General features: G+C 43.6%; 2 protein-coding genes across 13 annotated transcripts in view; one reads left to right on the forward strand and one right to left on the reverse strand.

Moving 5' to 3' along the window:
• LOC123750662 (uncharacterized) overlaps window positions 1-19,344 on the reverse strand; it is a 110,639-nt gene extending 91,295 nt beyond the window's left edge. Inside the window, exons 1-2 of the mRNA XM_069330112.1 lie at window positions 19,272-19,344; window positions 17,708-17,975 (exon numbers count right to left, since the gene is read on the reverse strand). Coding sequence (XP_069186213.1) covers window positions 17,708-17,776 — 69 coding nt within the window. The 5' untranslated portion in view covers window positions 17,777-17,975; window positions 19,272-19,344. The remainder of the gene's footprint in view (window positions 1-17,707; window positions 17,976-19,271) is intronic.
• Window positions 19,345-25,293: 5,949 nt separating this feature from the next.
• Window positions 25,294-25,803, forward strand: part of LOC123763986 (ninein-like protein) — a 103,003-nt gene continuing 102,493 nt past the window's right edge. For 7 of the 12 annotated variants that reach the window (XR_011229457.1, XM_045751382.2, XM_045751385.2 and 4 more), the window contains exon 1: window positions 25,295-25,357. Coding sequence is in view for 11 of the 12 variants with exons in the window: in XM_045751382.2 (XP_045607338.1) it covers window positions 25,307-25,357 (51 nt within the window). In the remaining variant the exon portion in view is untranslated. Of the gene's footprint in view, window positions 25,358-25,803 lie in introns of all 12 variants that reach the window. The other 5 variants (XM_045751383.2, XM_069330113.1, XM_069330116.1 and 2 more) reach the window with 1 other exon arrangement.

Below are 25,803 nucleotides of genomic sequence, written 5' to 3' on the forward strand. Positions count from 1 at the left end.
AGTTATAAATGCAGACAAAACCAAATATGAGTATAGGAAACGAAGAAATATAACACTTACTCTAAATGGTGTGGAACTGAGCCGTGTTCAGAAGTACAAGTATCTGGGCATGTATGTTGGATACACATGTGAGAGTAAAAATGCTGAAATAAACCATATCAGCACCTTATGTAAAGCCAGTCTGCATCCTCTAAAAGTACTGGCTTTTTCTGGTAAAGGTGTTGGGGTACCTATCTTGCGGATGTTATACATAAGTTAAATAGTTGTCATACAGTAAGTTGTCATACAGTCTCCGTGGTGTAGTGGTAAGACACTCGCCTGGCGTTCCGCGAGCGCTTTGTCATGGGTTCGTATCTTGGCCGGGGAGGATTTACTGGGCGCAATTCCTTAACTGTAGCCTCTGTTTAACTCAACAGTAAAATGTGTACTTGGTTGTAACAACGATTCTTCGCAATTCGATTCTTCGAAACGCTACGCGTACTAGTGGCTGTACAAGAATGTAACAACTCTTGTATATATCTCAAAAAAAAAATAAGCACTGTTCGGTCCCTGATAGACTAGGCATCACCCATTTTGTCTTACACAGGCCAAGGCAGAATTCAAAAAATAGAGCTGATACAGAACGAGGCTATGAGGATTATTCTTGGATGACAAAGAAATGCAATGATTGAAATAATGAGAATGGAATTAAATTTACAGAGTGTGTGTGATAGAGTCCGTGACATTAACACTAGAGTATCTATTCGTTTCATGTGGAGAAAAGGAGGGGATAAGCTGTTTGAGAGCGTTCAGACCTGCTTGAGTGACGTACACACTTCCAGGAAACTGAGGGAGACACGCTACACGAGGGGATTAGCTCATGACCTCAGGGAATACGATGTACTTGACTGCTGTAAATCCTCTCGACAGTGTAATAGATCTGCTCCCTGGAAAGTACAGAAAATAGACGTCGAAATTGTACCCCTCAAGGTGAAAAAGATTCATCATGAACCGGGACAATTACGGTGTTTGTATGGAAGCATGATATCTCGGTTACCAAGAGGCAACAGTTTACATGTATATTGCGACGGGTCGGTGGCGGAGGATGGCAGGGCAGGGTGTGGTGTCCTAATAAGGGAATATACGGAGTTTGGGACTGTGGACAGGATAATTGAACTCCGGCTTAGTAATTATATATCATCCACACAAGCTGAACTGCAGGCCATTCTGGCGTGTTTGGAGGAAGTACGTCGTGACGACAAAGATGTTTCTGTATTTGTCGATAGCCGAGGAGCACTGGAGTCCTTAAACAGTCGAAACCCAGTCTTCATGTCCATAGTTGAGGATTGTAAGAAAAGAATAACTGAGATACAGCTGAAAGGTCATAGTGTGAAATTCATGTGGATTCCATCTCATGTTGGAATAGTGCTCAACGAGGTGGCGGATGACTTGGCCAAACGTGCCACATCAAAACCACAAGTTGACATTGAATTTGAATTCACAATGAGACAAATAAGAAGCAAAATCAGAAATATTCAGGCACAGGCAGGAGTGGAGAGGAGAGGTATAATGTATGAGGGAAGGCAAACCATTCAACACTACATGTATGTGAGTCAAAACACCCATTTCACTTATGGTAAAAGGAGAAATGCTTGGAGTGACTCTGTGTACATGCGGCTCAGGCTTGGGTACAAATATTACTGGGAATATGGGATAGTTGTTCATGATAATGACACGAAGTGTAAACTATGTGGTATGTTAAGGTCTCACACCCTTGCCCATTATGTTCTTGATTGTCCGTTGATTAATGTATATAGAAACACTGAGATAAGGACTGTTCCTGAACAAATAGCCTGGATGTGTCACAACGGAAAGGTTGATGATATTCTGGAGAGATATAAGAATTTTGCACCAAGATTGTAATATTTTGTTGAATTATCTGCATGTCTCTTGCAAATTGTCTATACAGTATACCTAGGTCATAAAAGTATTTGTGTGTACGTCTGATACCATACTACTTGTGAAGGAGGAAATGTATATGTTTATCTCTCAGAATGTTTGGTAATATGTTTATTGTTTGTGATATGTGTCTATGTATGTATTAACACGTTGTACTGAACGGGATGAAAATAGCTTGAGCTACCTCATCCCTTTGTGTGTATTTTACCTCAATAAACTTATTTCAATTTCAATTTCAGTCGTGTTGTTGTTGCTCGCCCGCTGCATCATAGCATTACTGAAGTAGTGGGCTTCCTTCTTCACCCTTAGTTTATTAATATTTTTGTTATATAAGAGAAACCAAGCACTAGAAGGTGAAGGGACGACGACATTTTGGTCCATCCTGGACCAGTCTCAAGTCGATTATTGTGTTATAAGCTGCCTTACTTTTGTGTTGTGCACTGTGTAATTATCATTGTAAGTGGTGTGCTGTTAAGCTGTGAGCATGTGAACTAACCAGTAAGGTTAGCTCTCTCTCTCTCTCTCTCTCTCTCTCTCTCTCTCTCTCTCTCTCTCTCTCTCTCTCTCTCTCTCTCTCTCTCTCTCTCTCTCTCACTGTCGCTGCACCAGCTGGCTACACACACACCATCTGCTGGTGTAGTCATCAAAACAATGTTCCTATTCAAATTGTTATAATGGCAACTGATATTTAATTGGTGATAGTGGTAATTACTGTTGTTAATATTGGTTCATTCTCATTAGTTATTGCTGTGAGCAGGTGAGCTGGGAGCATGTGAGCTGGGAGCAGGTGAGCTGGGAGCAGGTGAGCTGGGAGCAGGTGAGCTGGGAGCATGTGAGCTGGGAGCAGGTGAGCTGGGAGCAGGTGAGCTGGGAGCATGTGAGCTGGGAGCAGGTGAGCTGGGAGCACGTAAGTTGTGAGCAGGTGAGCTGGGAGCACGTAAGCTGTGAGCAGGTGAGCTGGGAGCATGTGAGCTGGGAGCAGGTGAGCTGGGAGCAGGTGAGCTGGGAGCAGGTGAGCTGGGAGCACGTAAGTTGTGAGCAGGTGAGCTGGGAGCACGTAAGCTGTGAGCAGGTGAGCTGGGAACAGGTGAGCTGTGAGCTATATGTGTTGACCGGGCAGACAAGGCTGCGAGTGTCAGATGATGATGATTTGGTTTTGAAGCCGAGGTGAACGACCAGCTGGTGTCAACACCAGGATTAATGAGAGAGAGAGAGAGAGAGAGAGAGAGAGAGAGAGAGAGAGAGAGAGAGAGAGAGAGAGAGAGAGAGAGAGAGAGAGAGAGAGAGAAGCGTGGGAGGTGGTGAGAGACAGAGAGAGAGCGGGGGGGGGAGGAGGAAGGGTTACATAAGATGAGTCTGACGGAAAGCTGGAGGAGAAAGTTTGGGCACAAAGAGAGAAACAAATGAGAGGGGAGTGCGCGAGGCAGCGCCCGAGGTGGGGGGGGGAGGGCTGAGAGTGACGGCCTCTCCCGCGGAAGACTCTCCGCGGTAAACACAGTGTTGACACAAGTATGTCACGGCGGAAGACAGTTTGGCAGACTGGTACCCCGCTTGCTCGACAGGCTGGCGGGTTGGTAGTGTTGGCAGTGGTATGGTTGGGAGTGTTGGTAGAGCGGGAAGGTTGGTAGTGGTATGGTTGGGAGTGTTGGTAGAGCGGGCAGGTTGGTAGTGGTATGGTTGGGAATGTTGGTAGAGCGGGCAGGTTGGCAGTGTTATGGCCGCCAACTTGCTCACCAAGAACTCTCCCGACACAAAGCCAAACACTTTGAAAGAGACGAATGTCGTCTTCACCTTCACATGTCAACTTGGGAACTGTCAGCCCCAACGATCACAGTATATAGGCAAGACATCATCTCTTTCACGGCGCCTGACACTGCACAAACAATAAGGCTCCATCAAACAACATATAATTTCTACACAACCAGATCATCACCAGAGATATCTTGATAAACAACAATGAAATATTCGACAGATCCAACGACAAAAGATTAGACATCGGCGAAGCACAACAATCTCAACCGACTACCAACAGCCAGCTCACACTCTATACATATATCGTATATGCGTTGAGGAGCAAGGCAGAATATACATCACGCTGCCCCACCCATCATAACAACATAGGCAGTAAGGAAAGTGAGGAAGGCCCTACTGTCCCATGTGACAGTAGGTGACTTAACCTACAGTAGGTACAGTAGGTAGGTACGTGACAGTAGGTGACTTAACCTACAGCAGGTACAGTAGGTAGGTACGTGACAGTAGGTGACTTAACCTACAGCAGGTACAGTAGGTAGGTACGTGACAGTCGGTGACTTAACCTACAGCAGGTACAGTAGGTAGGTACGTGACAGTAGGTGACTTAACCTACAGCAGGTACAGTAGGTAGGTAAGTGACAGTAGGTGACTTAACCTACAGCAGGTACAGTAGGTAGGTACGTGACAGTAGGTGACTTAACCTACAGTAGGTACAGTAGGTAGGTAAGTGACAGTAGGTGACTTAAGCTACAGTAGGTACAGTAGGTAGGTAAGTGACAGTAGGTACTTCACCTCATCCTTCTTGGTCATATACTCGGCTGCTCAAGCTAACTTCTGTACACTTTACTTCTGTCAAGGTAAATGTTTACAAGATCAATGAACCGTATCTCTTTGCGTCAGGCGATATAAAGTCTGGCACCAAGATCCATAAGAAACCTCCTTGCACTTTATCCAAATAGACTAATGGTCTTGAATCCTATTGGAACTAAGTTGTACCGGTGATCTATTTCCCTGTACTTGATTGATGTGTCTCTCTCTCGGTGTGTGGTGACGGCACCTGCTACACCGACACGGAGGATGATGTATGTGGCTGCCAAGGTGGATATGCAAGTAGTCGCACTAATTGTCTGCCATGTTTCCATGAGCGAAGCGTGAGTCCATCCAGTCGACCAGAAAAGTAAACAAGAGTTATGGTTCATTAGATTCATTAGCCTCGGGAGGGATAGGCATTTAATGAGATAAAAAGCATCGATGCCGCCTGTCCTGTCTTCCACCCTCCTGAGGTCTGTGATTTTCTTATCAAGGATATCGTCAATGGAGTAAGACCCGAGAGGGGCTCCTAGGAGAGTGCTGTCTGCAGGCCTGATGACCTGGGCTCCGGGCAAGATGGCTCTCACTCTAGCTAGCTATGATGCCCGGGCTGGAGGACACTTCTTCACGCTTGGAGAGGTTTAGGGAGAGACTCAGGTTTACTTCTTACTCCTTTATTGATTTAGGGGGCGAGCTATAGTACCTTCGTCCCAAATATATATAACCTGTGGTGCAGCCTTGAAGCACCAACAGTCACATGACTCCTTCCTGCATGCTATGTATCGAAAAGTTTTAAATAATGAACAAGTTGGTAAAGCTTTAGCTATAAACTGTGAACCTTTCTCCTCTTGGTTGTGTGGTTGAATTTCATTAAGTATGCTAAAGGTCTCCTCCCTCCCCCTCCCCCCCCCCCACCCTCCTCATGTCATTTGTTTTATTACTTGCGCCGCAGAAAATCTTTGGGCGATATCTATTCCATTTTTCATACCTGAACCCCAAATTTACATATTATTAACTATAAATTTCACGTTGAAATAGTTGCAATCGTTCACGTGTGACGTCATGTGCTTCGCCGGCCGCCATATTGGGTAACCCGAGGTGACCTTTGAGCATAGCTGCACTAGAGGGACCATCCACCTCTTGTGGGGCCAGACGCCGGCGTGTTCATGGTGGCTGATGTAGGCACTGTAGGCAGGAGCCTGAAGGTCTTGGAAATATTGATCCTGGTTACGACCAGCTTAGATCAACACCTGTTGTACTGAGAGATATTAAAACCTGTTCTGGTGTGAGGTATTAACACCTGTTCTGGTGTGAGGTATTAACACCTGTTCTGGTGTGAGGTATTAACACCTGTTCTGGTGTGAGGTATTAACACCTGTTCTGGTGTGAGGTATTAACACCTGTTCTGGTGTGAGGTATTAACACCTGTTCTGGTGTGAGGTATTAACACCTGTTCTGGTGTGAAGTATTAACACAGCTCCACTGTGAAGTATTAACACAGCTACACTGTGAAGTATTAACACAGCTCCACTGTAAAGTATTAACATCAGCTACACTGTGAAGTATTAACATCAGCTACACTGTGAAGTATTAACACAGCTACACTGTAAAGTATTAACACAGCTCCACTGTGAAGTATTAACATCAGCTCCACTGTGAAGTATTAACACAGCTACACTGTGAAGTATTAACATCAGCTCCACTGTGAAGTATTAACACAGCTCCACTGTGAAGTATTAACACAGCTACACTGTGAAGTATTAACACAGCTACACTGTAAAGTATTAACACAGCTCCACTGTAAAGTATTAACACAGCTCCACTGTGAAGTATTAACACAGCTACACTGTGAAGTATTAACATCAGCTCCACTGTGAAGTATTAACACAGCTCCACTGTGAAGTATTAACATCAGCTCCACTGTGAAGTATTAACACAGCTACACTGTGAAGTATTAACACAGCTCCACTGTAAAGTATTAACACAGCTCCACTGTGACATACTGTCCCGTTTTCTGTGTTGGGTCCTCTGGTAGGTTAGGATAAGGGCAATATAGTACGACAGTTTCTTGACGTTGGGAAACCTTAGGGGGACGGGCTGATCTCTCACAAGGTGTGTAGATGTAATTTAAAATTATTTGCATTTCACGGTGGGTTTTAGTATGGATAAGGACACCGTAATAACTAATAGTGATGTCTGAGGACTAGTTGGACTTGACTTTAATAAGGCATTAGATTACATTGAATTAGAACATTAAACATGGTGGTGGTGGGGGGGGGGGGGGGTAATACTCTTCCTTGTGGGGCGCCTAGTTCCATTAATTTGGTTTCACCTTTGGAACAGTGCAAAGGTCTTCCGGTTGGTAAGATAACCTCGTATCCATTGTAACAGTTAATCACCTATAATCATTCTTGCTAATTCAGAATGAGGCTTGTTAAATAGCCTCGGCTACCATCCTCTTTTGTTCGGTCACGGTTGGTTGAGTGGTTAAGATGTACACCATGTACCATGTACACCAGTTGCATAGTGCTCCTGGCTGTCTGGGTTCGAGTCACTTCTAGGGTGTGGCGTTTCCAGTTGCATATATACTTGGGGGACCATTCAAGCTTGTTAGCATATATATATATATATATATATATATATATATATATATATATATATATATATATATATATATATATATATAATCAATTTGGTATTCTAATTTTGTTAAGTAGCCGTGTGCGTGAAGCCATGAAGCAGATGACTGGTGTCACTGTACACTGAGACATGAAGCAGATGACTGGTGTCACTGTACACTGAGACATGATTCACTAGACTGCTCTAACAATTATTGTTGTTGCGTGACCAAGAAACCTGTCATCTTAATTAATATAGTTTACTGGCACATGTGGACGGCTTGAGTGAGCTGGGATCTCGACTTATTCCACTCGTCGTTAATGCGTCGTCTTGGGAAGTCTTTGGACTATTGCAGCCAGACATTGACATCAAATGTTCTTCTGGAGCTCATCTTCAGAAGAACATATGTGCTTTGGCTAAAGTTGAACACCGGACGACAAATATCATTCGTGAACTAAGTCGACTTTCATCCCAGGAAGGGTTGAGGGCCACAGAGTTGACAACACTACACACCAGACATGACAACCCTGATCTCAGGCAAACTTTTAAAATGCTGAACAATTTGGAGAACGTTCGGTCAGACACCTTCTTCAAAATGTTAGATATAACACGTACCGGAAGCTACGGTTTAAAGCTCAACAAGCCACAATGGCGGACACAAAACAAGAGAGAGTTTTCCCGTTTACAGTAGGGTTATAAATCCATGGAACGTTAATTGCGTTAATTGCGAAAGTTCTTGAAATGAAAATATTTGGTGTGTAATAGTCTATTGAATCTATTTTCTGAAGAACATTTATTGAAGAACATTTTTAGAACATTTTTGTCTCAATGTCTGGGTCTGGGAGCCAAGATATGCAAAGTATCAAATGGCAAGTCTTGCCTACTTGTTGATCCATGAGACTGTTACTCCGTAATGGCCACCAGTCCCTATGGGGGAGGGGGGGGATCGTCAGGCTGTTCTCAGGCCAGGCTCGTTAACGCCGCGGCCATCCCCAACGACGCAGCCATTAATTTTTAAAGTATTTTGTATTAAAATTGGGTTTGTTCTAATTTATACATTAATACTTATTTTATATTAGGATTCTACATGTAGTTAGGCAAAGGTTAGTTCAGGTGTTTTGGTTAGGTTAGGTTAGGTTAGGTTAGGTTAGGTGTTCAGGTTCTGTTGGCGATTATTTGTATTTGTAGTTCGTGGGTGAAGCATTACGGTAATGATTCCCGTGTGTTGCTCTCATGATAACGATATTTTGTTGGTAATTAAGCATAGTTTATGAGCCAAGCAGTTTACTTTTTATGAGCCAAACAGTTTAACTTTTTATGAGTCAAGCACTTTAGCTGCCAGCAGACTTTAAGATTATGATTCTTGGAGGAAAAAAAGAACCAGATTAATCCTTATCTGCTACGTAACATTGCACAGATGCATATAGAAGCAAACATGGCATCCGACAGCTTCACATACTTCACAGATGGATCAGTAGACCAGCAGGGACAAGAAACCGGAGCTGCAGTTAAAGCAGGAAACTCTGTAAATAGTTGGAGGCTCTCAAATGGGTGTTCGACTTTACAGAGATGCTAGCCATTCAAAAGGCTTTGGAACAAGCTCTTGCTGAACACCGACAACATGTTATCATACATACGGATTCGAGAACCGCCACTGAAACCTTGCAACAAGAACACATATGTGATAACATCCATCTCATCTCGAATGTCATATCATTAATGCAATCACTCAAACGACAAGGCTTCGGGTACTTATCAACTGGGTGCCAAGTCATGTGGGAATAATAGGAAATGACATTGCAGACGAAGCTGCAAAACTTGCAACTAAGAGAAGAAATGTAGACATTTACATACCACAAAGTCTATCACAGATTAAGAAAGTAATTAGAAACAGAGGAATGCAGAAGATGTAGTGACCACAACACAGCAGTTGCAACATCAGGATCTGCGGGTTGGTACAATAATTCAACCAACTACGAACCACTTAGTTTGATGAAAGGGAACAGTAGAGCAACAGAAGTGCACTTACATCGCATCAGGCTTGGATACCCTTGTGCATGGGAAATAGGCTTACAGGTTCCGGAAGATGAGAGGAAATGTCAGCACTGTGGAGAAATGCCCGACAGACCACTGGAACATTATCTAACACAGTGCACAGTTACAACTAAAACAGACCACTGGAACATTATCTAACACAGTGCACAGTTACAAACCCATTAAGATTTCAACTTAGATTCAACAGAGCAGAAGAAGATGTTAAACATATATGGCAAAATCTTACTGAAGCGACCATACGAGTCATAAATACTCATACTCCGCCCAAGTAAAACAGAAACAAGCAACATTGAGTGGGCCAGCCAGAGGCTTAGGTCCCGCGCAGTGGGCCAGCCAGAGGCTTAGGTCCCGCCCAGTGGGCCAGCCAGAGGCTTAGGGCCCGCGCAGTGGGCCAGCCAGAGGCTTAGGGCCCGCGCAGGAATATCCCTGCAAAAAAAACACTGTGTTGGAAACTCTTCTTGTATAACTGAATACAAATTTCAAAATTTAAATCCAGATATGTAAGATGAGACAAAAAACACCGTGACATTTGTGTATATATTTTCTTAGTTTGGTTATTAAGGAAAGTTTTAAGGTTGGCGTGTGGTCCGGAGATGACGGCTCCAGGTTGGCTTTTTGTTATACAGCTTTTGTAGTTATAACTTTTTTAGCAGCTACGGTGTACAGCTATTCCTTATTGTTTATGCTTCTGACACACGTACATATTAAAAATATATAAACACAAACACACACACACACGTTTCAAATGTAGATTTGATAAGAGCCCAGTAGGCTCATAATCTGTACACCAGTTGATTGACAGTTGAGAGGCGGGACCAAAGAGCCAAAGTTCAACCCCAACAAGCACAACTAGGTGAGTACAATAGATGAGTACACACACACACACACACACACACACACACACACACACACACACACACACACACACACACACACACACCAAGACCGTCAGTAGTTTCAAAGCATTATATGACAAAGAGTGCTGGGAAGACGGGACACCACGAGCGGAGCTCTCATCCTGTAACTACACTTCGGTAATTACACACACACACACACACACACACACACACACACACACACACACACACACACACACACACACACACACACACCAAGACCGTCAGTAGTTTCAAAGCATTATATGACAAAGAGTGCTGGGAAGACGGGACACCACGAGCGGAGCTCTCATCCTGTAACTACACACACACACACACACACACACACACACACACACACACACACACACACACACATACACATACACATACACACACAAAGGAACAGGTTGTGGAAGCAAATAATATTCATAATTTTAAAACCAGGTATGATAGGGAAATGGGACAGGAGTCATTGCTGTAAACAACCGATGCTCGAAAGGCGGGATCCAAGAGTCAATGCTCGATCCTGCAGACACAACTAGGTGAGTACAACTAGGTGAGTACATACACACACACACACACACACACACACACACACACACACACACATACACACACACACCAGACAGCAGCCTTTAACAGCAGTCTAACTCCCAGGTACCTATTTACTGCTAGGTAACAGGGGCATCAGGGTGAAAGAATCTCTGTCCATTTTGTCAGAATACTGAGTTACTATTTCCACATCTGAGTATGTGTAAGTTGGATACAAGAGTTGTTATACTCTTGTACAAGAGTATAACAACTCTTGTTATACTCTTGTACAAGAGTATAACAACTCTTGTTATACTCTTGTACAAGAGTATAACAACTCTTGTATATATAAATCAATAAAAGAGTAATAATAAAATATTTTAAGGGAAATTCATAAGAAGAGAGCGAAGCAATTTCCAGGTTGGAGAAGAGGAGCAGGAGGGATATTAGAGCCACAACAGTCACAAGGGTGGCCGGGAAAAGCTTCACCGTGTAAGATAACAGGGAAAAGCCTAGGCCTGGGTGGGCACCTGCGGCCTTGTATGGCACTCACTGCCACCTCTCAAAGCAATTTAATGAAAATTGATGTGTAAGTTTGTGACATATGTGCATATATATATACGGCACATGATACAAAAATACATGTGCGGCCTCATAAAAACATATCAATGTAAAATATGGTTTTAGTACGGCAAGATGTTCCTACCCCTGGTCCAGATAAAGAAGTTGTCAAACTAACTAAACATATTATTGTAAATGTAAATATGATTAAAAACGAGAGAGAGAGCAGTCATTGCATTAAACTAAAATGTTTGAAAGGCGGGGCTTAAGAGCTGACGCTGGACCCTGCAAGCACATCCAGGTGAGCTCCAGGGCCGTCTATACACGCCTCCCACCATCAACAGGCTCATGTAATCAGTCTGTACACTCCGCTGTGAATGCTGAAACTCAAATCTATTCACAGTTTCAGATCCGCTGCCCAGTCACAGTCGTCAGCACGCGGTAAAAGATCTTGTGAATACGACACTAAACGGAGCGGCATATGAAGCTATAGTAAGTGAAGGTCCAAGCCTGTGCTCCAGGCAGGGGCTACAAGCCTGGGCTCCAGGCAGGGGCTACAAGCCTGGGGTCCAGACTGGGGCTACAAGCCTAGGCTCCAGGCAGGGGCTACAAGCCTGGGGTCCAGGCAGGGGCTACAAGCCTGGGGTCCAGGCAGGGGCTACAAGCCTGGGGTCCAGGCAGGGGCTACAAGCCTGGGGTCCAGGCAGGGGCTACAAGCCTGGGCTCCAGGCAGGGGCTACAAGCCTGGGCTCCAGGCAGGGGCTACAAGCCTGGGGTCCAGACAGGGGCTACAAGCCTGGGGTTCAGACAGGGGCTACATGCCTGGGGTCCAGAGAGAGAGGACACCATGAGGTCGTGTGGGCGCCGAGACTCCGCCACACGGGTCCCGGAGCGCGGGGGAAATATAATATATGTACACATTTGACGCCAGTTCCAGGAACCTCTTGTGCACTGATATTTTAAATTGTCTAAGAAACAATTTTTTTCAATTATTATCTAAAACACTCAATTAAACTCGTAATTCACCCAGAGAGGGGATGGATTTTTAAATAAATTTATAAACTTTGAAACATAATAAATTAAAGATAAAGAAATGTTTGCAAATGAAATAAAAGATATACACAGTGGTATTGTACATGGGGAACCTTTCGTACCCGGGGGTCCGCTACAGTGGCAGGTATGGTACAAGAGGCGCCGTTCGTATCCCCCGGGGCCAGCTGCAGCGGCCGCCAGTATTAGACGGAGTCTTAACATGTCCGTATGTCCCAATTCTCAGGCAATTGCTGGCAGGCCTGCGGTTGTGCACCTCATAATAATATTCAGTCACATTCGTTTGAGCTCATCATGGTTCAGTCGGTGGTGTGTGTGTGTGACTGCGGAGTGCTGGTATGTAAGTTCGATCCCGTCGAACGGCCTCGATATTCCCTCACTCCAGCAGTCAACCTCACGGTCATTATTGCAAATGATGGGTCGTGAAACATTAACAAGAATGATCTTATGAGAAAATCTCTGTAGCAGGGCGAGGGAATCGAACCCGCGTCGTGGGTCGCCCCACACGTCAAGAAGACGGGACATTATAGATCCCTTACAGTGAGGGACTGGGCAGTCCCCGTGCACCGTCTCCTTCTTCCTTATCCAAATCCTCTTCAAGAATTTCAATTCCTTATCCTCCTTCCTCCCCCCCCCCCCGGCTTTTGCAAACTCTTTGGACACTGAACCCGGACACGTGCACCCACGTGTCCGCGCCTCTGTGTTGAGGTACACGTGACGCTGGTCACTGTGAGAACTACACATACATTAACCTGTTGTGTGGTGGACAACGTCTTGGTCAGGAGAGCGAAGGGTTGTGAAGGAAGTGGTGAAGCTGGTCACTGGTGAAGGAAGAGGCGGAGAAGCTGGTCACTGGTTAAGGAAGAGGCGGAGAAGCTGGTCACTGGTGAAGGAAGTGGTGAAGCTGGTCACTGGTGAAGGAAGAGGCGGAGAAGCTGGTCACTGGTGAAGGAAGTGGTGAAGCTGGTCACTGGTGAAGGAAGAGGCGGAGAAGCTGGTCACTGGTTAAGGAAGAGGCGGAGAAGCTGGTCACTGGTGAAGGAAGTGGTGAAGCTGGTCACTGGTGAAGGAAGAGGCGGAGAAGCTGGTCACTGGTGAAGGAAGTGGTGGTGAAGCTGGTCACTGGTGAAGGAAGTGGTGGTGAAGCTGGTCACTGGTGAAGGAAGTGGTGGTGAAGCTGGTCACTGGTGAAGGAAGAGGCGGAGAAGCTGGTCACTGATGAAGGAAGTGGTGAAGCTGGTCACTGGTGAAGGAAGAGGCGGAGAAGCTGGTCACTGGTGAAGGAAGTGGTGAAGCTGGTCACTGGTAAAGGAAGAGGCGGAGAAGCTGGTCACTGGTGAAGGAAGAGGCGGAGAAGCTGGTCACTGGTGAAGGAAGTGGTGAAGCTGGTCACTGGTGAAGGAAGAGGCGGAGAAGCTGGTCACTGGTGAAGGAAGTGGTGAAGCTGGTCACTGGTGAAGGAAGTGGTGAAGCTGGTCACTGGTGAAGGAAGTGGTGAAGCTGGTCACTGGTGAAGGAAGAGGTGGAGAAGCTGGTCACTGGTGAAGGAAGAGGCGGATTCCCCGCTGGAAGTGTCTGGACGATATATTCAAACAGCTTGTACGGGATGGCTTGTTGTCAGCTGTACGGTGTGTGTGTCCTGAGGCACAGTGGTCTGCGTCCTGGGCTCACAACCGAGGGCTCAGTCCCCAGGCATCAGGTGAAAGGAAACATGCCTAACTCTTTCTCTCCTGCCTGCAGATTAAGCCCGGATCTCTCGATTGTGAGTCGAGGACGTAGGCCACTGTGCCACACGACCAATGCTAGGAGGGATGTATGCATTCACTTCATTCAACAGAGAATGAAAGAGAAGTGTGTGGGCAAGGTGAACAGGGTAACGAGGTGTATAACGGAAGGTAATCGTGAATATTAATAAATACAATATTACTGCTATACTACATCTCTCTCTCTCTCTCTCTCTCTCTCTCTCTCTCTCTCTCTCTCTCTCTCTCTCTCTCTCTCTCTCTCTCTCTCTCTCTCTCTCTCTCTCTCTCTCTCTCTCACTCTACCTGTCTCACTGTCCCCCTGTCTGTCTCATGTCTCACACCCTCACCCATTATGTTCTTGACTGTCCGTTAATTAATGTATTGATTAATGTATATAGAAACACTGAGATAAGGACTGTTCCTGAACAAATAGCCTGGATGTGTCACAACGGAAAGGTTGATGATATTCTGGAGAGATATAAGTATTTTCCACCAACATTGTAACCTTTTCTTGAATTGTTTGAATGTCTATTGCAAATTGTTTGTGTACCTGGTCATACAGGTATGTGTGTGTATGTTTGGTAACATACTGCATGTGTAAAGGAAGAAATGTGTATGTTTATCACTCAGAATGTTCAGTAATATGTTTATTGTTTGTGATATATATATATATATATATATATATATATATATATATATATATATATATATATATATATATATATATATATGTATATATATATATATATATATATTGGTAGCAGTCTTTCCTGTAGACATATTTTATTAAATATGACCGAAAAAGTAAGATTAATAATTCTAACACGAATTTTCTCAATCTTTCGTACATTATGCTTCACTGTTGGAGGTAAATAAAAAATCACTTCTCCAAAATTCATTTTTATTTCTAGTCTGACGCGACACGGGCGCGTTTCGTAAAACTTATTACATTTTCAAAGACTTCACAAATACACAACTGATTAGAACTTGCGTTTCCCTGATTTTATATCTACATTTGAGTGAGGTGGGAAGGGTGATGTGGCATTACATTTGAGTAAGGTGGGAAGGATGATGTGGCATTAGAGGATATTAATAGGGTATTAAAAGTATCAACACAAGACAGAACACGAAACAATGGATATTGAATAGAAGTGTTTGTAGAAAGCCTATTGGTCCATATTTCTTGATGCTTCTATATTGGAGCGGAGTCTTGAGGTGGGTAGAATATAGTTGTGCAATAATTGGCTGTTGATTGCTGGTGTTGACTTCTTGATGTGTAGTGCCTCGCAAACGTCGAGCCGCCTGCTATCGCTGTATCTATCGATGATTTCTGTGTTGTTTACTAGGATTTCTCTGGCGATGGTTTGGTTATGGGAAGAGATTATATGTTCCTTAATGGAGCCCTGTTGTTTATGCATCGTTAAACGCCTAGAAAGAGATGTTGTTGTCTTGCCTATATACTGGGTTTTTATACTGGGTAAAAAACAGTCTATATACTGGGTAAAAACCCAGTATATAGGCAAGACAACAACATCTCTTTCTAGGCGTTTAACGATGCATAAACAACAGGGCTCCATTAAGGAACATATAATCTCTTCCCATAACCAAACCATCGCCAGAGAAATCCTAGTAAACAACACAGAAATCATCGATAGATACAGCGATAGCAGGCGGCTCGACGTTTGCGAGGCACTACACATCAAGAAGTCAACACCAGCAATCAACAGCCAATTATTGCACAACTATATTCTACCCACCTCAAGACTCCGCTCCAATATAGAAGCATCAAGAAATATGGACCAATAGGCTTTCTACAAACACTTCTATTCAATATCCATTGTTTCGTGTTCTGTCTTGTGTTGATACTTTTAATACCCTATTAATATCCTCTAATGCCACATCATCCTTCCCACCTTACTCAAATGTAATGCCACATCACCCTTCCCACCTCACTCAAATGTAGATATAAAATCAGGGAAACGCAAGTTCTAATCAGTTGTGTATTTGTGAAGTCTTTGAAAATGTAATAAGTTTTACGAAACGCGCCCGTGTCGCGTCAGACTAGAAATAAAAATGAATTTTGGAGAAGTGATTTTTGATTTACCTCCAACAGTGAAGCATAATGTACGAAAGATTGAGAAAATTCGTGTTAGAATTATTAATCTTACTTTTTCGGTCATATTTAATAAAATATATATATATATATATATATATATATATATATATATATATATATATATATATATATATATATATATATATATATATTTACATGTCCTAATCTATTGAACGTGATCCTTGAACACGACAAGAAAATTTCTACACTCTTTAAAGATCCATTGAATTCCAACTGGGAATCTAACACGGGACTGTTGTGGTGGTCTAACATGGGACTGTTGTGGTGGTCTAACATGGGACTGTTGTGGTGGTCTAACACGGGACTGTTGTGGTGGTCTAACATGGGACTGTTGTGGTGGTCTAACATGGGACTGTTGTGGTGGTCTAACATGGGACTGTTGTGGTGGTCTAACACGGGACTGTTGTGGTGGTCTAACATGGGACTGTTGTGGTGGTCTAACATGGGACTGTTGTGGTGGTCTAACACGGGACTGTTATGGTGGTCTAACACGGGACTGTTGTGATGAAATTAATATGGGAGTGTTAAGATGGGAGTATGCAGCAGGCGGGCTCGGTTGCTACATACTAGGGGTGTTTCAGTGCCCAACAGGCACCAAGATAAATCATCAACATTCCTATTGATGATATGTTAGAATGTCTACATAAGGAACTGCCCAAATATAATTTGAGCTTGCCGACCAATAATGTGTTGAAAATGATCAAATTGTGTATATTAGACAATTATTTTAGTTTCAATGGAACATATTGTAAACAAACATTTGGAATGGCGATGGGCAATCCTCTTTTTCCAGTTTTGAGCAATTTGTATATGGAGTTCTTTGGAAGAATAATGTGATCCAGTATTATCAGTGCTAACGTAGTCTGGTTTAGGTATGTCGACGATGTTTGGTGCTTATGGCCGGGTGAACAAGCCTGGTGGGAAAGTGTTCTAAAGTTGTATACTTAACTCTCGTGTTTAGGAGAGTTGTGCCTTAAGCAGAGACACTGTGTCTTCCCATATTAACAGGGACTTGATGAAATTAACGTCTAAATGACCCCTCACTTGCTCTGGTGCTCTTGGGAGGTGTTGATCTTTGGGGTATTTAAATACTCCGAAATTACCATCTCTTTTAAGGGTCTGAGCGGGTGGTGGAGAGGGTTAAGGCGTACCTGTTATGCCAGTTGCTGGAAGGCTTCTGTGCTGGCTAGGGTTCGAGTTTCCTGGTGGGAAAGTGTTCTAAAGTTGTGTATATATATATATATATAATATATATATATATATATATATATAATACTGAACGGGGTGACAACAGCTTGAGCTACCTCATCCCTTTGTGAATATTTATACCCCAATAAACGTATTTAAATTTAAATTGCAATGCCTGGCCCACTGTCCCCCTGTGTGTCAGATATGTTGTGGAGGTATCCGGAGCACCTGTTGAGTCCTTCTACACCACGTGCATAGACACTACATGTCACCTGGGGCGTGACACTCAACAGGTGCAAGAGGGCCATAAGACCCACATGGGGCGTGACACTCAACAGATGTATGAGGGTTCAAGACTCACCTGGGGCGTGATAACAGGTGTAAGAGGGCCATAAGACCCACCTGGGGCGTGATAACAGGTGTAAGAGGGCCATAAGACTCACCTGGGTATGTAAGACGAGGGACAGAAGGAGGAGGAGGAAGAGGGCGGAGTGCCAGCAGTGGAGGGTCATGGTGTGACAGCCTGGAGTGGAGGGCGGGCCACTGTGGCGGGTGTTGTGGCCCTCCAGGCGAGGCCGCCGGGAGAGGCGGGGGCGCGCGGGAAACCGCTCCTTCGATACGCTACGTGTCGGAGGAGCACCGCCGGGAACCACTGTCTGCTGGCCTTCGTTACCGGGTCTTACCTGCCTACACTGTGCTTGGCCTTCACTCCTGTAAAAGATCATTACTTGCTAAAGTGTTTAAGGAAGCGCCTCGCTTACTTTCCCGCCCTGCTACTTATAAACGCTCACGGGTCAAAGTTGAATCAGTCATGACTATTATTTTCCGTGTAGGGAAACAACGACCAGTGTGCAGGAGGTTGGTCTGTGCTGCCTACCAGATGGGTTTAAGGGGGAGGGGGAGGCGCTGTGTATCAAAGGAGGTTGAGTATTAAGTGTGAGCTGCGTATTAAGAAGAACGCTGCATCGAGGGACAGCTGCGTATTAAGGAGAACGCTACATCGAGGGGCTGCTGCGTATTAAGCAGAACGCTACATCGAGGGGCTGCTGCGTATTAAGGAGAACGCTACATCGAGGGGCTGCTGCGTATTAAGGAGAACGCTACATCGAGGGGCTGCTGCGTATTAAGGAAGACGCTGCATCGAGGGACAGCTGCGTATTAAGGAGGACGCTGTATATTAACGGGACGCAAGGCATCATTTGGGAGGGCGGTCTCCCGTCATCTACTTGGTCCTAGAAACATCCGGACTGGACGGTGACGACAACGACCGACCTGCTGGCGCCGTCAGCGACCGACCTGCTGGCGCCGTCAGTGACCGACCTGCTGGCGCCGTCAGCGACCGACCTGCTGACGCCGTCAATGACCGACCTGCTGACGCCGTCAGCGCTGAGGGCGCCAGTGTGCCCCTGGCTGTCACCTGGTCCACTGACTCATGACGGCGGCTCTCCCCTGCTAGCTAGTCGATATGTCTCCGGCCATTGTTACCCATTTACCTTAACGCATTACAAAATATATAACAAAATAAAGACCGAAAGAGCATAATATTGTCTACGGGTCGGATTAAATCATTGCCAGTGACGTCTGTTAATCAGGTGAGCAGACGACACACTTATACACATAGAGATATAAGGAGCTGTATATCCCCTCACCACTACGTAGTGGTGGGGGGGTGTAGTCAAAATATTATAATATATTATGGCTTTTCCCCTATAGTGCTTAGACTATTGAGTCAAGAGCTACGTATAAGGTTAACGCGAGGCTAACACGGCAGCGGTGACCCAACTGGTAAGCAACCACAGGAACAATGTTCGTCTACGACGCTGCAAAGTCGTTACTCCTTAGTCTCAAATACTCAGAATGAGACCCAAGGCCGGTGAGCAGGACGGAAAATCACAAATTATGATCTCAAGGAGAAACTGGGACGCGTCGCAAAGCTGTGCCTGAGCACGTATATACACCGCGCGAGGAGGGCCAGAGTGTCGCCCCTCGGAGCTGCGGGGAACCTACGGGAGGCAGCGGGGAGAAGAGGGCCGCAAGGTAGCGTCCACAGGGGGCCAACAACCACCGCCAAGTGAGGCGCCTACCGTCCACTCTCCCACCGCCGACTCCCACCCGTCGGCGCACCTCCCCCTCCTGCTGGGGTTTCGGGGGGAGAGGGTAACAGAAGAGGCGCATCACCCCTCCCGTAGGTGGGAGGCAGAAGGAGAGCTCCTCCCCACCGTCCGGGGGGGTAGCTAGGGGCGACAGGCAGGGCGCACCTCCCCATCCGCCGAAGGCTGACAGGAGGGACACTTAAGGGCAGACAGCAAGGCTCCAGAGATGGTGTATTACACAACAGACACTCATACATTACCCGCCAGCACCACCATGTCTGGAATACTGAAATTTAACATCTTCATGAAAAATTCCCAATTTTTCATGTCTACCTGTCTGTCTGTCTCTTTTTGAGGTTGAAGGTCAGACGCTTAGGGCTTGCGTCACCCAATTTTTAACAGTAATTACAGTAAGGTATGTACCCAACATGGTCGAGGCTGGCATAATTAAACGAGTACCACTTACCACAGTGCCAACTAGTGGAACACCTACAATGAATCTAGTAATGTCATCTTAACTGCACTTGCAATTATATATTTGTTCTGTTTTTATCTTAATATAATGCAAAATACTACATCTTAATATAATTTTGTATTATATCTTAATATAATACAAAATACTACAATGTCTGGAAAAATTAAAAAAACACATTATAACTATGATTACTTGTAATAGCCAGTAGTATGTAATGATGATGTGATACTCCCTATACCCATCCCCCATAACCACTCACCCGCTGCCACCAGTGTCAGTCCTTCCCCACACACACACACACACTCATACACATACGCACAAGGAACAAGGAACTGTGCGAGGAATTCAATAAGAAGTCTTCACCTCAGAGCAAAGAGAAATCCCAGAGTTAAGGGAGGGAACATCAACCCAGACACCACTAGAGGAGTTTGTGATTACCATTGGGGAGGTGAGGAAACATCTGCTAGATTTGGATGTGACAAAGGCTGTAGGCTCGGATGGAATCTCACCATGGATTCTAAAGGAAGGAGCTGAAGTTCTGTGCCTACCACTCTCCATGGTGTACAACAAGTCACTGGTAACAGGTGAATTGCCAAAAATTTGAAAGACGGCCAATATAGTCCCAATATACAATAAGGGTGATAGGCAAGAGGCACTGAAGTACAGACCAATGTCCCTAACTTGCATTCCATGCAAGATGATGAAGAAGATTGTGCGAAAAAAGCTGGTAGAACATCTAGAGAGAAAGAACTGTGTAACACAACATCAGCATGGGTAGATGGCAAATCATGCCTAACAGGTTTAATTGAGTTCTATGACCAGGCAACAAAAATTAGGCAAGAGAGAGTGAGGGCTGGGCAGTCTGCATATTTCTGGACTGCTAGAAAGCCTTTAACACCGTACCACATAAGAGACTAGTCCACAAACTGGAGATCCAGGCAGTAGTGAAAGCTTGGCCCTTTGCCAAGGGCCGAACACACTAATGTCTGTTTCAACGATCTACTACCCCTCATTCCTGAAGTTCAAGCCTATGCTGATCACTGTACTCTAACCTTTACCCATGGAAAAAGACGAAATGACAAATGCAACAAGAGTCATTAATCTCAATCTTTCAGCACTTTGTTGTCCCGGGAAAGGCGATGGCAGGGCAAATTTGCAAATGTTGCTACTCAAACCCGAATCTAAATCATCTATATATATTATAAACAACAGAGATCCCAGGACAGAGCCTTGAGGCACTCCACTTACATTTTCCCACTCTGACTTAACCCCATTTATACTAACTCTGTTTCTTTTGGTATAGCCATGCCCTAATCCATTTTAATATAGCACCCCCCAATACCATGAGCCTCTATCTTTTTAATCAGTTTTTCATGTGGCACTGTATCAAAAGCTTTGCTAAAGTCAAGGTACACAACATCGCAAACCTTACCACTATCAACTGCTTCAACTATGCTGGAATAAAAAGATAGCAAATTTGTTACACATGAACGGCCATTTGTAAAACCATGTTGTGACTCGTTTATTAATTTATGTTTTTCAAGATGAAAACGAATGGTATTTGCAATTATCGACTCAAGTAACTTTCCCACAAGAGACGTTAGGCTAATTGGCCGATAGTTTGATGCAAGTGATCTATCTCCTTTCTTAAAAATTGGTACCACATTAGATAACTGGGAACACTTCTATGGAAGAAATGAAATGTATGCTCGTGATGGGGTGCATCTATCGAGGGCTGGGGTTGTTGTTGTTGCGAACTCGGTGGAACCAGTGGTTAGAGGAGTTTGTTTGGGTTTAAACTGTTAGCAGATAGTGGTATGGGAATTGATATGGAGGAAGGAGGTAATAAAAGTATGTGTTTGGGGGAGAAAGAAATTGGCAAAATGATCAGGGAGAGAGAAGGGCCTCAAAATAACAATTCACTTCGGGTATATTACACTAACAGTAGAAGTCTAAGAAACAAAATAAACGAATTAAATGCTCTTGTCTCTACAGAAAAAAATAGATATTATTGCACTTACCGAAACTTGGATGAATGTAGAAAATAGAGAACTATTAGCTAAATATCAGATAAATGGATTTAAACTATTTCACACAGATAGATATATTAGACGAGGAGGGTGAGTAGCCATATATGTTAGGGACAATTTGAAATGTAGTCTCAAAGAGGGGAATCAAAACTGAGCCACGCACAGAAACTATTACCCAAATTTGTAACAAAGTAGATGGCAAATTCCTTGGCGTTCTCATTGACCACGAACTGAATTTCCAGGGACACATTCTAAATATATCAAAAAAAGTTTCAAAAACTGTTGCCATTCTTTCTAAGATCAGATATTATGTTCCTCGCCCTGCCCTGGTGACGCTCTATTACTCCCTCATCTATCCTTATCTCAATTATGGTATGTGTGCTTGGGGTTCTACTACCCAAAATCATTTACGTCCTCTAATTACTCAACACAAAGCTGCTATTAGGACAATATCCAACTCTGGCCCCAAACATCACTCGGTATCCCTACTCAAATCTCTGAATATGTCAGATATTCAGTCACTGCACATTCTCTCATGTGTATTATATATATATATATATATATATATATATATATATATATATATATATATATATATATATATATATATATATATATATATGTATATATATATATATATATATATATATATATATATATATATATATATATATATATATATATATATATATATATATATATATAATATATATATATATTAAATATGACCGAAAAAATAAGATTAATAATTCTAACACGAATTTTCTCGATCTTTCTTATGTTTCTTTTCACTGTTGATGGTAATTAAAAAATCAATTCTCCAAAATTCATTTTTATTTCTAGTCTGACGCGACACTTGAACGCGTTTCGTAATAACTTATTACATTTTCAAAGACTTTTAGTTTACACACACACAACTATTAACTGCAAACACTAAACAGAGTTCTTACTATGCTATGATTTAAACAGCTTTCATTTTTCATTTTATACCCACATTTTGGGTGAGGTGATATGTTACAACAGTTTTGGATGAGGTGAACAAAACTTTCAACACAGGATAGAACACGAAACAATGGGTATTGAAGGTAAGAATGGAAGTAATTGCAGAGGGCCTATTGGCCCATATTTCTTGATGCTTCTATATTGGAGCGGAGTCTTGAAGTGGGTAGAATATAGTTGTCCATTAATTGGCTGTTGATTGCTGGTGTTGACTTCTTGATGTGTAGTGCCTCGCAGATGTCAAGCCGCCTGCTATCGCTGTATCTATCGATGATTTCTGTGTTGTTTGCTAAGATTTCTCTGGTGATGGTTTGGTTGTGGGCTCCATTACGTTCCTTAATGGAGCCCTGTTGCTTATGCATCGTTAATCGCCTGGAAAGAGATGTTGTTGTCTTGCCTATATATGATATATAACTATATATATAGTTTTTTGAGGCTTACAGTCCCCAAGAGAGTATTTGAAGGCATAGACGACGTTGGTCTCTTTTAAAGCGTTCTGCTTTGTGTCTGGAGAGTTTCTCATGAGTAGGCTGGCCGTTTTTTTGGTTTTATAGTAAATCGTCAGTTGTATCTTCTGATTTTTGTCTGTAGGGATAACGTTTCTATTAACAATATCTTTCAGGACCCTTTCCTCCGTTTTATGAGCTGTGGAAAAGAAGTTCCTGTAAAATAGTCTAACAGAGGGTATAGGTGTTGTGTTAATTGTCTCTTCAGAGGTTGCATGGCGTTTCACTTTCCTTCTTATGATGTCTTCAACGAAACCATTGGAGAAGCCGTTGTTGACTAGGACCTGCCTTACCCTACAGATTTCTTCGTCGACTTGCTTCCATTCTGAGCTGTGGCTGAGAGCACGGTCGACATAAGCGTTAACAACACTCCTCTTGTACCTGTCTGGGCAGTCACTGTTGGCATTTAGGCACATTCCTATGTTTGTTTCCTTAGTGTAGTGTTTCTACACTAAGTGTAGTGTTTCTATGAGGATGGCGGAGGATGGCAGGGCAAGGTGTCGTGTCCTAATAAGGGAATATACGGAGTTTGGGACTGTGGACAGGATAATTGAACTCCGGCTTAGTAATTATATATCATCCACACAAGCTGAACTGCAGGCCATTCTGGCGTGTTTGGAGGAAGTACGTCATGACGACAAAAATGTTTTTGTATTTGTCGATTGCCGAGGAGCACTGGAGTCCTTAAACAGTCGAAACCCAGTCTTCATGTCTATAGTTGAGGATTGTAAGAGAAGAATAACTGAGATACAGCTGAAAGGTCATAGTGTGAAATTCATGTGGATCCCATCTCATGTTGGAATAGTGCTCAACGAGGTGGCGGATGACTTGGCCAAACGTGCCACATCAAAACCACAAGTTGACATCGAATGTGAATTCACAATGAGACAAATAAGAAGCAAAATCAGAAATATTCAGGCACAGGCAGGAGTGGAGAGGAGAGGTATAATGTATGAGGGAAGTCAAACCATGCAACACTACATGTATGTGAGTCAAAACACCCATTTCACTTATGGTAAAAGGAGAAATGCTTGGAGTGACTCTGGGTACATGCGGCTCAGGCTTGGGTACAAATATTACTGGGAATATGGGATAGGTGTTCATGATAATGACACCAAGTGTAAACTATGTGGTATGTTAAGGTCTCACACCCTTGCCCATTATGTTCTTGATTGTCCCTTGATTAATGTATATAGAAACACTGAGATAAGGACTGTTCCTGAACAAATAGCCTGGATGTGTCACAACGGAAAGGTTGATGATATTCTGGAGAGATATAAGAATTTTGCACCAAGACTGTAATATTTTGTTGAATTATCTGCATGTCTCTTGCAAATTGTCTATACAGTATACCTAGGTCATAAAAGTATTTGTGTGTACGTCTGATAACATACTACTTGTGAAGGAGGAAATGTATATGTTTATCTCTCAGAATGTTTGGTAATATGTTTATTGTTTGTGATGTGTGTCTATGTATGTATTAACACGTTGTACTGAACGGGATGAAAATAGCTTGAGCTACCTCATCCCTTTGTGTGTATTTTACCTCGATAAACTTATTTCAATTTCAATTTCAATTTGTACATATGGATTTGTATTTACTATTTGTGCGTGCAGGATCGACCTGTATTAGCTCTGGAAGCCGCTGTTGTTGTTGTTGTTGTTGTTTTAGATTCAGTTACTCGGAACAAAAATATCCAAGTAGCTCGGGTGAGCCCGTAGTGGATTTACCTGGCACAGGAGCGGGGCTGTAACTCTCCTAACCATCAGTTGTACCTGTGTGTACCTGTACATCGGGACCTGTGTGTACCTGTACATCGGGACCTGTGTGTACCTGTACATCGGAACCTGTGCTGGAATGTCTCCACCTGCATAGATGAAGTGATGTTTATAGGCTCGAGTCGCCTTGTTGAGGTGTTGTGGGTTCAGTCGTCTATACATGTCAGGTGTGTTTACATGGCTAGCTGGATACTGTCATAACTGGATCTCGGTGAGCCGCTGCCTCCATTATAACCTTTCTGTTCATGCCACTCGAATAATGGGAATTCAGGGAATAGTTTCGTAACTTAACGGGTCGTTGAGCGTCCTCGTGAGGGTCAAATAAGGAGGAGATTTAAATATTTTTTGAGTGGATTTGTCTTCTTGCGCGCGAGTCCTGGTCACTATACCGTTACTCGGACGAAGCAATTTATTATTGAAGAGGTCGAACAGGACTTGGAATATCAGCATGGTGTAGATGGGGTTTTAATGGCAGAGTTACTGGATGGCTGGTGTGATGTGGTTTCGTTAAGGATCTGGATTAGTGTTCTCAAGGCCGCTTGGAGAGAGGCGGAAGACTATTGAAGGTGATGACAAACGCCGGGAGGATTAACCACTTTATATCGACATGACTTCCTTGTGCACGGAACGTTGCTGTATAGATCTGGTTCTGGTAAA

The sequence above is a fragment of the Procambarus clarkii genome, chromosome 23, assembly GCF_040958095.1.
Source record: "Procambarus clarkii isolate CNS0578487 chromosome 23, FALCON_Pclarkii_2.0, whole genome shotgun sequence".
In the NCBI taxonomy this organism is placed as follows: Eukaryota; Metazoa; Arthropoda; class Malacostraca; order Decapoda; family Cambaridae; genus Procambarus; species Procambarus clarkii.